This window comes from Mytilus galloprovincialis, chromosome 12 (assembly GCF_965363235.1).
Source record: "Mytilus galloprovincialis chromosome 12, xbMytGall1.hap1.1, whole genome shotgun sequence".
NCBI lineage: Eukaryota > Metazoa > Mollusca > Bivalvia > Mytilida > Mytilidae > Mytilus > Mytilus galloprovincialis.
Genome location: NC_134849.1, coordinates 10,140,979 through 10,157,414, shown reverse-complemented (window position 1 = coordinate 10,157,414; position 16,436 = coordinate 10,140,979). Strand labels below are relative to the sequence as shown.

The window sequence follows — 16,436 nt, the reverse complement described above, 5'->3', positions numbered from 1 at the left end:
CATAAATATGGGCTGTTTTTGACAACACAATGCACATATATCGGGTAATAGCATCATTAAGGGGGTACCCAACACTAAACACCAAAAAAAACCTGTCGTTTAATTTTTCTTGTTTTTATCCCATTGATAAACTAGGTTAAGCTAAACATTTTGTATAAATTTCGAAGGATTTGAACCATACGTTAAAAAGTTTTGGCAACTCGAATATGACATATTTTACATGCTCATATTAGCATAATTTTGAGGTTTCAGAAATATGGATATAGGGGTATATATGTTAAAAAAAAATTAAAAAAAGATCCTAAATTGACAAAAGCATAGTTAATAGTGAAAACTAAGGCAAATATTAGTTCACCAGTTCCTTTTGCTTGTATTTTTTTTGTTCTGGATTTAAATTTTTGTCCGAATTAAAAAAGGGGGGTCTTAAATTCAGCCCGCAAAAGTGACTTTTTTGGGTCCAGTATTTGAAGACGAAATTAAAAAAAAAAAAAAAATGTGTCCTTTAATTTTTTTTAAAAACTAACCATTTGTACTGCTATATTAGTTTGTTAAATTTGTAAAATATTATAAACTTTTAACCACCAGATTTTTTTCAATTTCATTTTTTTATAATACCACCACCCTCAATAAATAAGAGCAATTTTCATTCTGATAGTATATATGGGGCATAGTTTTCTTGTCTTTTGACCTAGGGCTTAGATATTTTGTATGTATACGTATCATCATGAGGTAGAATGTCAAATTTCATGATGACTTCATGTGACCTTGTACTTTGACCTCAAGGTCAAATAAATGTATTTTTTGATAGAATAAAAAAACAAGGCCATATGTATTTTTTTGTCTTTTGACATAGGTCTTGCATCTTTTGTATGATGATGTATAATAATGAGATGGAGTGTCTTTTGTTGTGGTGACCTTCATGTGACCTTATATTTGACCTCAAGGTCAATTTTACTTTTTACTATAAGCACTCTACCATGCCATGTTGTCTTTTGACCTTGGCCTTAGATCTTTGGTATGTAGATGAATCATCATCAGATAATGTGTGTTGCACCATGATGACCTTCATGTGTTCTCAATTTGACCATAAAGTCAACTTAATGTAGTTTTTTTTTGCATGAAAATGACCAAGCCATAACTTTTGACCTTGTTCTTACATCTTTGGTATATCAGATGGGTTAACATGAAGTGGTGTGTTCCTTGCAATTTTGACCATCATGAGACTTTAAAGTTTGGTTCTTATTTTTTTTAGTAGCTTAAGAGAAATAGTTTTTGGCATATCTATATGATAGGGTACAATATCCAACCACTAGTAATAAGAATGTTTGACTTTGGCGGTCATTTTTTCTGCAGACGAAAAATAGCAAATTCTTTATTATTCAGTGTCAATTGAACTAGGACAATAACTCAAAATATAAAATTATAATGCAGGGAATCAATTTTTCATATAACTTTGTTTTATGTACACACTAATTGAATTCTTACCACCTTCTAAGTTTCATTAAATTATGTTGTGCCGTTTTTAAGGAGTTTAACTAACAAAAAAAGGACAGACAAACTGACTGACTGAAACATCTTAACCCTGGCAAATGCATTGTGTTGGGAGAATAATAAAACAAGTATTCGGGTTGACACAGTCAGGTTATAAGAAAACGCAGACAGATATTTATTTTTTGGCCATACAAAATTCATTCCTCAGTCTGAAAGAAGTCCTGAATGCATTTCACACTCTTTGGTGGTATCTTATTGTCCTGTAAGACAAATTTCAATCCATTTACATCTCGTACAGTTTGAGGTGTTTCAACGATATACCATCTTTTGCTAGTTGGATGCAAACTGGCCTTGAAACAATTTTACTACTTAGTAAGCCAGAGTAGGAGTCCATGCAATTGTGGTATGAAATGGCAAATACATCATCAGATTTCACAAGTAAGGCAAGTTTACTGTCATATAATGTTTTTAATGAATCCACATCCTCTATTGCATTGTGGGCAAGGTAATTTTCTCCTACAAACTGTTTGACAAGAGTCTGCTGCTTAAAATTTTCTACATCATGTTTGGGAATATACTTTCTAGCCACTTTCATTGTGTCAATAAAACCTTTCACTGTTTTACAAAATGTAGAAAACAAATTATATTCTTTCAATTTGTTAACAATTACAGGAATGTCAAAGTTACAAATGTTATGACCTAATATTATTGGCTGATTCTGTTCCTTTAAAAAATGTATGAAATCAAGTAGAGCTTTATGAAGTGACACCGGTTCAACTATTGTCCTCGAACATACATCTTATTCGTTCCATGGCTGTAAGTTATACCAGTTATCTTACTGGCCTCAATTTGAATGTCCACTCTTGGAATGACATACCTATTAAAACTATTTGAATATGACTTAGCTGCTATTTGAATGATGTCGCTATTCCTTCCCAAGCCTGTTGTTTCTAAATCAAAAAAAACTTTGCATTCAGTGCCATCAAGATAAAAGGGAAGTGGAATTTCTGTGGTAAGCTCAGGGTCCTGTTGTTGATCAAACTCCATTTGAGATCCATAGGTTTTACCTTCTCTTACAAGATGTTTACGCTCATTTGTATTGCGGTTCCTTTTCTTTTGTATACGGTCGACTTTGTATTCCTTTGAATTTTTCTTTTCTTTCCGTTTTTCCATTTTTTGATCTCTTACAGCCGAAATTGCCATCGTAAATTCTCCTGGAGAGAGGTTTGCTGCTTCATTGATCTAAACAAAAATTGCAACATAATTAAAATGTAATACATATATGCATTAAAATATTAAAAATCATGAAAAAAAACAGTAATCTCCATCTTGAACTCAAATTTTGACCTATAATTGTAACTCTTTATTTATTGTGACTTGGATGGATAGTTGATTCATTAGCACACATACCACATCTTCTTATTTATAAAGATAACAATTTGAGAAGAAAGTCAAAGATAATTGAGTTACATACTAGATAAACATAATTTGTGACAATTTACATCTGCAGGGCTAAAAAAGCAATACTGTTACAGTAATCTCCTTGTATATAAACATTGGATGCAACATGTAACATGGTTTCAAAAAGATAAAATTTATGAAGCGAGAATGTGTAAGATGTCATAAATGCCTCCGCTGTAGCTTTGCAATTTTCCAAGTTAAAAAGGGACAGAACTATAGATTAACAAATGAGTTACAACACAAATTTGAACTCTTTCTGAGTGTTGTGATTCTTATATGTATCAGTTATATAAAGTCAAACTAATGTTAGAGTAAGGAAACAAAACAATTTGCATTTTTCCAAGTTATAAAGGGGCATGACTCTAGAACATTAAGTGACTCACTTTCCCTGATTAGGCAAACTTCAGTTAAAACTTCAGTTAGAGTGAGGTAAGGAAAGAGGATGAGAGTATGGTCAGACGGACGAAAAGTCATGGAGTGGACATACAGGGAGTACTAGAAATTTAATTTTCATGAACTTTAGGTCAAGGTCTTAGTTACCAATCCTGGAACTTGAGACAAGTAATATACCCACATACTTTAAATTCATTATATGCTACATCAGATTAATAAAGTTATGGTCTGAACAGGCTTTTCTGAAAAGATGAAGAAGAAGAAAGAAATAGAAAAGGAAAGAAAATGAAGAAAATGAAGAAATCGTATTCAAACACTATGTCATCCTTCATTCAAAAATAAGATGTAAAAATTTTCATAGTTACCTTGGATAAGTAGCCATATCCTTCATTTTTCTGAAGCACAGCTGCAGATAGCCTATTCTGAAGTGAGCATGATCCACCATAATGTCTAAAAAAGAGTATGAAGAACTATTTAAGTACATTAAAATATATTCCCCTCTTCATTTATTTGAACTTGATGTCAAAGGTGCAGGTAACAGTACATGTAACATACCAACTCACAAAATATGAAGACTCTTTGCAAAAGATTAATATTTTTATATAAAGTTTTACTATGATAGTATTAACTCCCTTCATTGAAAACTAATAAACTGCAACCTGCCTGACAAGAACATTAAGTTTTACATGTATTTTTTTTTTATTGATATTGGCTTTCAACTAGCTGTCAGTAATTGAAATGTTACATATTTGTTTTTCATTTATTTTTTTACATTAATTTTGCCTTTAGTTTTCTTGTTTAAATTGTGTTGACTGTTGTACTTTGACATATGTATAATTGGTTTCTCTTTACAAATTGTGACTTGGATAGAAGAGGTGTCTCATTGGCACTATCACCACATCTTCTTATATAAATTTGTGATTTGGGGCCTTTTATAGCTAACTTTTTCATATGAGAATTGCTCATTGTTAAAGGCATTACTGTAACCATAGCTGTTAATTTCTGAGTCATTCGGTCTATTGTATAGAGTTGTTTTATTGGTACAGTAATCATACAACATATTTTTTTTATACTTATATTCATTGTTGCTTAAGAATGGGAACTGAAATGCATTTAATTTAATACCACATAATTATGAATTACCTTGATTTAGGTGCCTTTACAGATACAAGCTGGTTAAAGCTTTCATTTGACTGTGTAGATCCAAGATCATTTAAAGAATTACTCCTACCAATCATTTTTGTCACTAAATTATTCAATTCAACCTTTAATCCCTCAGACTTGAGTGGTTTCCCATTTGGTAAACTTTTATACCTGAAATGGAGATGAATAAAATGAAAAAAAAGTTTACATTTCAAATTTGAATTTGCACAAAATACTTAACCTGAAACTTTAGTGTTAGCATATACATGTATGCTCTATATTTCTGTAAATGGGCAGATCAAGAAATTTTAAAATAGTGCCAGGAGGTGTTAAGAAAAGGGGGAGGTCTTAGAAAAAAGAGGGCGCAGCTTAATACAACTGCAGAGGTCTGACCTAAAATCAAAAATCTAAATAAATGGTTAAATTCAGCATATAAAAGAACCTGATATATTCCTCTTTTTTTTTAAATCTAATAAATTTTAATTTGGACCCTTTGGACCTCAATGTGGGCCAATTTAAATGGGGCTCAAAATTATAAAAACTTAATACACGGTTAGATTCAGCATATCAAAGAACCCCATATACATGGTATATATTAAATTTTTAGTCAAAGTTTAATTTTGGACCAACTAAAAAACTGGACCCATAATCAAAAATCTAAATACATGTTTAGATTCAGCCAATCAAAGAACCCCAGGATTTCAAATTTTGTTAAAAACAATCAAAGTTTAATTTTGGACCCCTTGGATCTTAATGAGATCAATTTGAAAACGGGACCGAAAATTAAGAATCTAAATACACTGTTAGTTTTAGCATATCAAAGAACCCCTATAATTCATTTTTTTATGAAATCAAACAAAGTTTAATTTTTGACCTGTTGGACCTCAATGTAGACCAGTTTAAAAACCGTGCCATAAATGCAAAAACTTAATACACGGTTAGGTTCAGCATATTAAAGAATCAATTTTTAAGATTGACATATGTATAATTTGTTTCTTTTTAAAAATTATGACTTGGATGGAAGAGGTGTCATTGGCACTCATACCACATCTTCTTATATCTATTATTTTTTTGAGAAATAAGACAATACAGAAAATAATATGTTGTCAATACCAGTATAGAAGATCTTACATAATTTTTTCTGGATTTTGATGATAGCTACACCAGTCAGTATCTTTACAATTTTCATGTGATCCAAAAATATGTGGTACAATTCTTTGCAGCCCAATCTTAATGTCATCTTCATTGTCACCTCCCTTAATGGCATACATAAAGCACCTCAATATATATTGTTTTGTTTCATCCTTTTGCAATTCTTTGTAACTGCAAAATAAGAAACAAATAATGAATGTACATTTTTTTTTAAATCTTTAGACTTTTATGGGGCATGGATGAGATCTACAATCATGGAATCATGCATCTGCCTTTTAATTTTCAGAAAAAAAGGTCCTAGTTTCTATTTTTTTAATGTATGCTTTTCTATTCTAAACTTAATATAGCCTCACTAAAAACTGTTTGGTTCTTCCATAAGCCATGAAGATTATTCATATATATATATACTTCAACGAGAAAAGCAATCGAGTTGAGATGACCAATGATAAAATTGAGAATGGAAAGGGGAAATGTGTCAAAGAGACAACAACCCGACTATAGAGCAGAAAATAATCTGTTTATCGCTATTTTAACTACATTGTATGGCGACATTGTCAATTTCATTAGCAATGCCACATGCCTCCTTATTTTCTAGCGATAATTTTCTATCTCAAGCGAGTAGCATGATATGAGAAATCATCACAAAAAAAGATCAAAGGAAAAATGCACAAAATAGCGATAATAATAGTTTTTTTAATTTTCAATGTAATGTTTGTGAATTCAGATAACACAAAAATCTTTATATATGTCTTTGAAAAACACAAAATTGAAATTTCATTTTAATGTTTTTTTTAAGAGTAAGTAGTCTTCACAGATCTATATAATAAGATCTTTACGTAAGATTTGATTTAGTTCAGGATGGGCTTTAGCCTTGTCATAGACATATCTGTAACACTAAAATTAATTTGTAAAATACCTCTTTGAAATATTATACAAGCTTGTTGATAACCCTTTTTTCACATGGTTCTGGTCATCTTTTTTCTGTATGTTTCCAAACTAAAATTCAAGTCTTGCTGTTGTTGAAGCATCATTATCAGCATGTATGACTGAAATGAAGATTGAATAATTATAAACCTACAAAAAGGTCAAGATATACAACGGCAAGCATATTTTTTCATTTGGAAAATAGTGATAGCTGTTATATTCTGCCTTATTTAATTACATGTAGCTAATGTATTAATAAAGCAACTTAAATAAATATAAACCGTTTTTTACATTACATTGGTCATGTTATATCATTAACTAAAAAATCAATTGATTCTATGTCATAAAAGTGTAAGAACAAAATCCAAGTTTCCTGTAAAAATTACAAAATGATCACCTTTCAAATTTAAAAGAATTGTGGAAATAAGAGTTATTTCCCTTTATATGATATTTTCAATGCATTTTGGGGAACTCTCTATTTTGAATATGAAACATACCATTAATTTCACATTCATCATCCTTTAATCTGTGGGCCATTGCCACCGCCATATCTGCCTCCATGGATTTACTAGACCCATGCCAATTCAGATGGCACTCATGCTCCGGAACTGTCTCTTTTTTGTTTTGATGGAACTCACAAATCTTACATGTCTTGCTTCTTAAATCGAATGACAGCACCTTTCCTGTCTCCTTTCCAATAAAAGTTGCATGTCCTGCCAGAATAAAAAGAAAAAGGTATTACATTAACATGATGCAATTATAAATTAACAGTTAATTAAATATTGTTATGATTTGAATAGGGGTGTGAGATAACGGGTATTTTAATGAAATGCTAACAGAATGATGTCATTTTACAGATTAATATGACGAACAGATACTGATAATAAAGAGCCTGTAGTTCAGTGGTTGTTAGTTTATATCTGTCATATTTTCTTCATAAATTGTTTTGTTATTAATTATGCTGTTAGTTTTTTCATTTGAATTGTTTGGTATTTTTCATGTTGGATATAACTTTTTCTCGTTGTTGAAGGTTTTATAGTTGTGTAGCTATAAATTGTCTACTTTTCGTGTGAGCTCTGGTGGACAGTTGAGTCACTAACAATCATGTACAATGTAACACATCTAACTTCTTTAATGTATACAAAATGATGACAAAAGCTCACCTATTTGCTATAATTGAACCAGGTAAGTTAAAGAGATCTACCCTAGGGATTGAATAAATATAAGTATGGGAAAATATTTCTTTAACTACAGCTTCTCATAACAACATACAGTAAGTAAATCATGAATGTCAGACATTATATTATATAATTATGTATTTACCTGTATTACTATTATAATTCCAACCAGAGCCTCTCTTTTGCCAGCCACCATCAAAACTTGCTCAATCTAGAAAATATTGCATTTCTTATAAAAAAAAAGTCCAAGCAAGTTTATTATAAATTGACCTTACATGTACCTTAACCTTTAGGATACCTAGTTGTGTAGTAAGCTGCAAATACATTATTAAGAACACAAAAAAATATTTTGGGTGCATATGTTTGCAAGAAATTAGAAATTATTGTTTTGTGGTCCTTAAAGAAATTTTGCTGGTCCTCACTATTAAATCAAATAAAAATTTTGCTGTCCTGTGCAATTTTAGGTGGTGAAAATTCTTGATCTGTACATGCAGGTACATGTATGGTTGTTTATTCTGTTTATGAAATAATAAAAAATCAGCTTTTAACTTTAAAAACATGTTTGATGTTATATATATATACATTTTTTACTTTCATAAGACACACAGTCCTATTATAGTCCATAATAAACAATGAAGCATTACATGATCATTCTCCATGAAGTTACACAATATAAGGATATTTTTTTTTGGGGGGGGGGGTAAAAAGGACTGAGTTTTCTCAGTAGAAAGAGGCATATAGTCTGGATATTCCACTTTGTATGCATACATTTAATACTTACATTGCCATTAGTGCTGAGTGACTTTTCCTCTCTTTGTGCCATATTGCAGGACTGGATTGTTATATTTTTAATTTGTCCACTTAATTCTTTCTCTTTTTTCCTTAATGTGCTCTCTGTAATGGATGGCAGGTTACCTTCTGCTAGAAAGTTCTGCAGATGAGTTGGGCCCATCCCTGCATGTATCATTCCTTTAATAGAATATGAGGTATAATCAAAAATTGAGAAAGAAAATTGATTGCTTAATTATGGAAAATATACACACCTGCATTTATAAGACTAAGAAACAGTTGTGTTATAAACTTTAGTAAAGATGGTAATTTTTTTCTCTTAAAATTGTAAAATTCTATAAAATTTCCTAAACTGAAGATAAATTTACAGGACACAAGCTGTCAGTCCTGTGCTAATTTCTCTGACTTGGCTTACAAAATATCTAAGAATATTAACATGATATGATGATGTACATGTAGTTGTACATTTAATGGTGAAGCCCTAAAAAAAAATTCACAGCTTATAATTAGTTATTTTAACTCTTTTCAAAGCCTAATTAGGCTATGAAGAAGATAAGAAGGGAGGGGTTGAAAGTTGTTGATGTTTATTGAACAATAACAATATTTTCAACAATTAATTTGCTATACATGTAACACAGGCACTTGTCTCCTATATGCCTTAATCATGTTTAATCTAAAAAGCTTTCACAATTAACACAATTTGCCAAAGTTTGCAAGCAATATATATATGCACTGTTTAAGTTAGACACATTAATTAGTAGTAATTGACCCCAAGGACTCTTTTTAGTTTTTAAACAAAAAATCATGAATGCATTTAAATATAATTATGTCAAATGTCAAATAAACAATGCAACATGTTAAATGTAAACCAGGCACGGATTCAGGGGGGGGGGCGTTCGGATACCCCCTTTGTTTTTTGGACAATCAATGGATTTGAATGGGGACATGTAGTTGGAACACCCATTTGTCCTGGGTTAGGAACCCCCTTCTTAAAATGGCTGGATCCGCCCCTGTAAACAGTAAAACAAAAATTGTAAATATTAGCATCATACAGACTAATTAGTATTATAATTTACAATCATGTGATATATTCATACCTATGGAAGCTTTTGTGTTGATGTCATAACTTCCAGATGGTCCTCTCTTCCCAAAATGCACATCAGTAACAGTATGACACAGTTTACAATCTACCATCAGTAGACCACCTAGCCCAAACAATCGTTCTCCTACAATATCTGACAGGTGAAGTGGACACTTGCAAGTACAGCAATACATTCCTTCCGACAGGATATTCCACTCTACAATTCTTCTCCCAATTGTCCAAGATTTTGATACATCAGACGTGTTATCACCTTCCAATTCAGCCTCGGCCCCAACATCAAGATACTCGTATACGTAATTGCCATGATCATTACGCAAGCCGACAATGAGATCAATTTGAAAACGGGACCGAAAATTAAGAATCTAAATACACTGTTAGTTTTAGCATATCAAAGAACCCCTATAATTCATTTTTTTATGAAATCAAACAAAGTTTAATTTTTGACCTGTTGGACCTCAATGTAGACCAGTTTAAAAACCGTGCCATAAATGCAAAAACTTAATACACGGTTAGGTTCAGCATATTAAAGAATCAATTTTTAAGATTGACATATGTATAATTTGTTTCTTTTTAAAAATTATGACTTGGATGGAAGAGGTGTCATTGGCACTCATACCACATCTTCTTATATCTATTATTTTTTTGAGAAATAAGACAATACAGAAAATAATATGTTGTCAATACCAGTATAGAAGATCTTACATAAATTTTTCTGGATTTTGATGATAGCTACACCAGTCAGCATCTTTACAATTTTCATGTGATCCAAAAATATGTGGTACAATTCTTTGCAGCCCAATCTTAATGTCATCTTCATTGTCACCTCCCTTAATGGCATACATAAAGCACCTCAATATATATTGTTTTGTTTCATCCTTTTGCAATTCTTTGTAACTGCAAAATAAGAAACAAATAATGAATGTACATTTTTTTTTTAAATCTTTAGACTTTTATGGGGCATGGATGAGATCTACAATCATGGAATCATGCATCTGCCTTTTAATTTTCAGAAAAAAAGGTCCTAGTTTCTATTTTTTTAATGTATGCTTTTCTATTCTAAACTTAATATAGCCTCACTAAAAACTGTTTGGTTCTTCCATAAGCCATGAAGATTATTCATATATATATACTTCAACGAGAAAAGCAATCGAGTTGAGATGACCAATGATAAAATTGAGAATGGAAAGGGGAAATGTGTCAAAGAGACAACAACCCGACTATAGAGCAGAAAATAATCTGTTTATCGCTATTTTAACTACATTGTATGGCGACATTGTCAATTTCATTAGCAATGCCACATGCCTCCTTATTTTCTAGCGATAATTTTCCATCTCAAGCGAGTAGCATGATATGAGAAATCATCACAAAAAAAGATCAAAGGAAAAATGCACAAAATAGCGATAATAATAGTTTTTTTAATTTTCAATGTAATGTTTGTGAATTCAGATAACACAAAAATCTTTATATATGTCTTTGAAAAACACAAAATTGAAATTTCATTTTAATGTTTTTTTTAAGAGTAAGTAGTCTTCACAGATCTATATAATAAGATCTTTACGTAAGATTTGATTTAGTTCAGGATGGGCTTTAGCCTTGTCATAGACATATCTGTAACACTAAAATTAATTTGTAAAATACCTCTTTGAAATATTATACAAGCTTGTTGATAACCCTTTTTTCACATGGTTCTGGTCATCGTTTTTCTGTATGTTTCCAAACTCAACTTCAAGTCTTGCTGTTGTTGAAGCATCATTATCAGCATGTATGACTGAAATGAAGATTGAATAATTATAAACCTACAAAAAGGTCAAGATATACAACGGCAAGCATATTTTTTCATTTGGAAAATAGTGATAGCTGTTATATTCTGCCTTATTTAATTACATGTAGCTAATGTATTAATAAAGCAACTTAAATAAATATAAACCGTTTTTTACATTACATTGGTCATGTTATATCATTAACTAAAAAATCAATTGATTCTATGTCATAAAAGTGTAAGAACAAAATCCAAGTTTCCTGTAAAAATTACAAAATGATCACCTTTCAAATTTAAAAGAATTGTGGAAATAAGAGTTATTTCCCTTTATACGATATTTTCAATGCATTTTGGGGAACTCTCTATTTTGAATATGAAACATACCATTAATTTCACATTCATCATCCTTTAATCTGTGGGCCATTGCCACCGCCATATCTGCCTCCATGGATTTACTAGACCCATGCCAATTCAGATGGCACTCATGCTCCGGAACTGTCTCTTTTTTGTTTTGATGGAACTCACAAATCTTACATGTCTTGCTTCTTAAATCGAATGACAGCACCTTTCCTGTCTCCTTTCCAATAAAAGTTGCATGTCCTGCCAGAATAAAAAGAAAAAGGTATTACATTAACATGATGCAATTATAAATTAACAGTTAATTAAATATTGTTATGATTTGAATAGGGGTGTGAGATACCGGGTATTTTAATGAAATGCTAACAGAATGATGTCATGTTACAGATTAATATGACGAACAGATACTGATAATAAAGAGCCTGTAGTTCAGTGGTTGTTAGTTTATATCTGTCATATTTTCTTCATAAATTGTTTTGTTATTAATTATGCTGTTAGTTTTTTCATTTGAATTGTTTGGTATTTTTCATGTTGGATATAACTTTTTCTCGTTGTTGAAGGTTTTATAGTTGTGTAGCTATAAATTGTCTACTTTTCGTGTGAGCTCTGGTGGACAGTTGAGTCACTAACAATCATGTACAATGTAACACATCTAACTTCTTTAATGTATACAAAATGATGACAAAAGCTCACCTATTTGCTATAATTGAACCAGGTAAGTTAAAGAGATCTACCCTAGGGATTGAATAAATATAAGTATGGGAAAATATTTCTTTAACTACAGCTTCTCATAACAACATACAGTAAGTAAATCATGAATGTTAGACATTATATTATATAATTATGTATTTACCTGTATTACTATTATAATTCCAACCAGAGCCTCTCTTTTGCCAGCCACCATCAAAACTTGCTTCAATCTAGAAAAGATTGCATTTCTTATAAAAAAAAAGTCCCAGCAAGTTTATTATAAATTGACCTTACATGTACCTTAACCTTTAGGATACCTAGTTGTGTAGTAAGCTGCAAATACATTATTAAGAACACAAAAAAATATTTTGGGTGCATATGTTTGCAAGAAATTAGAAATTATTGTTTTGTGGTCCTTAAAGAAATTTTGCTGGTCCTCACTATTAAATCAAATAAAAATTTTGCTGTCCTGTGCAATTTTAGGTGGTGAAAAGTCTTGATCTGTACATGCAGGTACATGTATGGTTGTTTATTCTGTTTATGAAATATTAAAAAATCAGCTTTTAACTTTAAAAACATGTTTGATGTTATATATATATATATTTTTTACTTTCATAAGACACACAGTCCTATTATAGTCCATAATAAACAATGAAGCATTACATGATCATTCTCCATGAAGTTACACAATATAAGGATATTTTTTTTTGGGGGGGGTAAAAATGACTGAGTTTTCTCAGTAGAAAGAGGCATATAGTCTGGATATTCCACTTTGTATGCATACATTTAATACTTACATTGCCATTAGTGCTGAGTGACTTTTCCTCTCTTTGTGCCATATTGCAGGACTGGATTGTTACATTTTTAATTTGTCCACTTAATTCTTTCTCTTTTTTCCTTAATGTGCTCTCTGTAATGGATGGCAGGTTACATTCTGCTAGAAAGTTCTGCAGATGAGTTTGGCCCATCCCTGCATGTATCATTCCTTTAATAGAATATGAGGTATAATCAAAAATTGAGAAAGAAAATTGATTGCTTAATTATGGAAAATATACACACCTGCATTTATAAGACTAAGAAACAGTTGTGTTATAAACTTTAGTAAAGATGGTAATTTTTTTCTCTTAAAATTGTAAAATTCTATAAAATTTCCTAAACTGAAGATAAATTTACAGGACACAAGCTGTCAGTCCTGTGCTAATTTCTCTGACTTGGCTTACAAAATATCTAAGAATATTAACATGATATGATGATGTACATGTAGTTGTACATTTAATGGTGAAGCCCTAAAAAAAAATTCACAGCTTATAATTAGTTATTTTAACTCTTTTCAAAGCCTAATTAGGCTATGAAGAAGATAAGAAGGGAGGGGTTGAAAGTTGTTGATGTTTATTGAACAATAACAATATTTTCAACAATTAATTTGCTATACATGTAACACAGGCACTTGTCTCCTATATGCCTTAATCATGTTTAATCTAAAAAGCTTTCACAATTAACACAATTTGCCAAAGTTTGCAAGCAATATATATATGCACTGTTTAAGTTAGACACATTAATTAGTAGTAATTGACCCCAAGGACTCTTTTTAGTTTTTAAACAAAAAATCATGAATGCATTTAAATATAATTATGTCAAATGTCAAATAAACAATGCAACATGTTAAATGTAAACCAGGCACGGATTCAGGGGGGGGCGTTCGGATACCCCCTTTGTTTTTTGGACAATCAATGGATTTGAAAGGGGACATGTAGTTGGAACACCCATTTGTCCTGGGTTAGGAACCCCCTTCTTAAAATGGCTGGATCCGCCCCTGTAAACAGTAAAACAAAAATTGTAAATATTAGCATCATACAGACTAATTAGTATTATAATTTACAATCATGTGATATATTCATACCTATGGAAGCTTTTGTGTTGATGTCATAACTTCCAGATGGTCCTCTCTTCCCAAAATGCACATCAGTAACAGTATGACACAGTTTACAATCTACCATCAGTAGACCACCTAGTCCAAACAATCGTTCTCCTACAATATCTGACAGGTGAAGTGGACACTTGCAAGTACAGCAATACATTCCTTCCGACAGGATATTCCACTCTACAATTCTTCTCCCAATTGTCCAAGATTTTGATACATCAGACGTGTTATCACCTTCCAATTCAGCCTCGGCCCCAACATCAAGATACTCGTATACGTAATTGCCATGATCATTACGCAAGCCGACTTGCGGAGAATCTTCCAATTTCCTGCCATCATTTAACCATTTGAAGTAATCTGAACGACTCGATTTCTTATCGGCAGATTTAGATCTTGAAAATTTACCAAACGTATTACGTTTACGCTGTTCCATTATGACAGTGATGTACCGTCTGCTTCATAACAACAGGTAAACAACTATTCCATGACAATAAAACGCTTGTAATATGAGGCGTATTTTAAAACACTTAATTGACGTTAGTTAACTCAGAATTTTAGTAAGAGTTATCTTTTCTTAGGTGTACGGTACCCCCTTAAGGCATGCTAAATTACTGAAATCTTTACAATTGTAGCATTTTAGTTAAATTTTAGACGGTTTCCGTCTGAAATAAAAGTGGCCGCATTCGTGTTCATTCATGATAGAGGCCCCTCATGGGGGGGTCCTAGTAATCACATAATCACCATTTTTTTGCCAATATAATCACATAATCATTAAATATTTGCTTATCTTAAGTAATCAAATAATCATAAACTAAAAATACAGTCCTAGGTACTCAAATAATCATGAAATATTTGGCTTAATAATCAAATAATCATTAAAAAAACGGCCAAGTAATCACATAATCAAAAACCCCATGAGGGCCCTCATGATATTGAAATGTAAGTTGTATTTGATGATGATACATAATATATATAAAGGTTGAGGATGAACACGGATGCGGCCACTTTCATTTTTGACAAAAACCATCTGAAAAGTGACGATTTTTGGCATATTTGATAGATTTTTCATATTTTAGCTTGAATTGGAGCGTTTTAAATGACTTATTAAGTTCAAATCTTCCACATTAACGAATTGAATCAATTGAAATAGACACTTAAGTGTTTAGAAAGTGTCTAAAATCTTTCGTTAGATGAACTTGAAAATTGATGCCGAAATCGGCCCTTAACGGACCTACTCCTTTTGATTTGGATGGAGAGTTGTCTGATTGGCACTCATAGCTCATCTATTATCTTATTATGTTTTAATATAGTATCCCCACTTTTTTTAAATAACCATATTGTCTTATAGAACATGCGGCGACATTTATAAGTGTGTCAAAGATATCGTGTATGCCTTCACCAATTAATTATACACTACAACTAGACATGCAAAATAAGTCGTCTCATATGAGCCTCGTTGACACGAGTACTAGAGATTAAATACCAAACTCTTCCGCGAATGTTTTTCTTTGGAAAATGTCTGTACCAAGTCAGGATTATGACAGTTGTTTTTCATGTCTAAGTGACAGCTAAGATGTAAACATGGACCAAAACCTACAAATCTCATTTTGATTTCAAACCGTTTATCAATAAATTAATATCAGTCTGGGTCGCTCAAACATAACAGATAAATTCCTTGACTTTCTTGCCTTTGCCAACATTTCCATATTTTCTCTGAGTGTTTATTTCATTGAAACAAACCATATAAGATTTGCTGCAATATGTATCTATGTCTTGTTCAGTTTCCTCAGAAATATTAAATGATAAAACTAGAAGAGAAAACATTGATGGGTTTGTTGTTAACCGCTTACTCTCTATATGATTTTTTTTAAACAGGAATGAAAATTAAGGATTCAACACCTGCCAAGATAGCACATACTTTCCATATGTTTTTTCAACGACAGTTGCTTTCGATAGATAAATTGTTATACAAAAGGAATAGAAAAGGAGACATTAACCCGATTGAAATCAGAAAACAGCATATGGCCATCAACGTGTCTTCAGCGTAACAGTAAAATCCGGCACTCGGAAGCAGGC

General features: G+C 31.5%; 1 protein-coding gene and 1 long non-coding RNA gene across 2 annotated transcripts; both read right to left on the bottom strand.

The window, feature by feature from the left end:
* Window positions 1-1,793: 1,793 nt before the first annotated feature.
* Window positions 1,794-14,929, bottom strand: LOC143054381 (uncharacterized). The gene is made up of 9 exons (XM_076227395.1): window positions 14,340-14,929; window positions 13,237-13,424; window positions 12,603-12,669; window positions 11,777-11,992; window positions 11,272-11,401; window positions 10,336-10,527; window positions 4,489-4,659; window positions 3,711-3,795; window positions 1,794-2,733 (listed from the first exon to the last, which is right to left on the bottom strand). The coding sequence occupies exons 1-9, from the start codon at window positions 14,791-14,793 to the stop codon at window positions 2,269-2,271; spliced, it is 1,968 nt and encodes a 655-aa protein (XP_076083510.1). The 5' UTR covers window positions 14,794-14,929; the 3' UTR covers window positions 1,794-2,268.
* LOC143054718 (uncharacterized) lies at window positions 6,645-7,949 on the bottom strand. Its single transcript, XR_012971799.1, has 3 exons — window positions 7,888-7,949; window positions 7,062-7,277; window positions 6,645-6,686 (listed from the first exon to the last, which is right to left on the bottom strand). It is a non-coding gene; the product is annotated as an uncharacterized LOC143054718 (long non-coding RNA).
* Window positions 14,930-16,436: the final 1,507 nt, after the last annotated feature.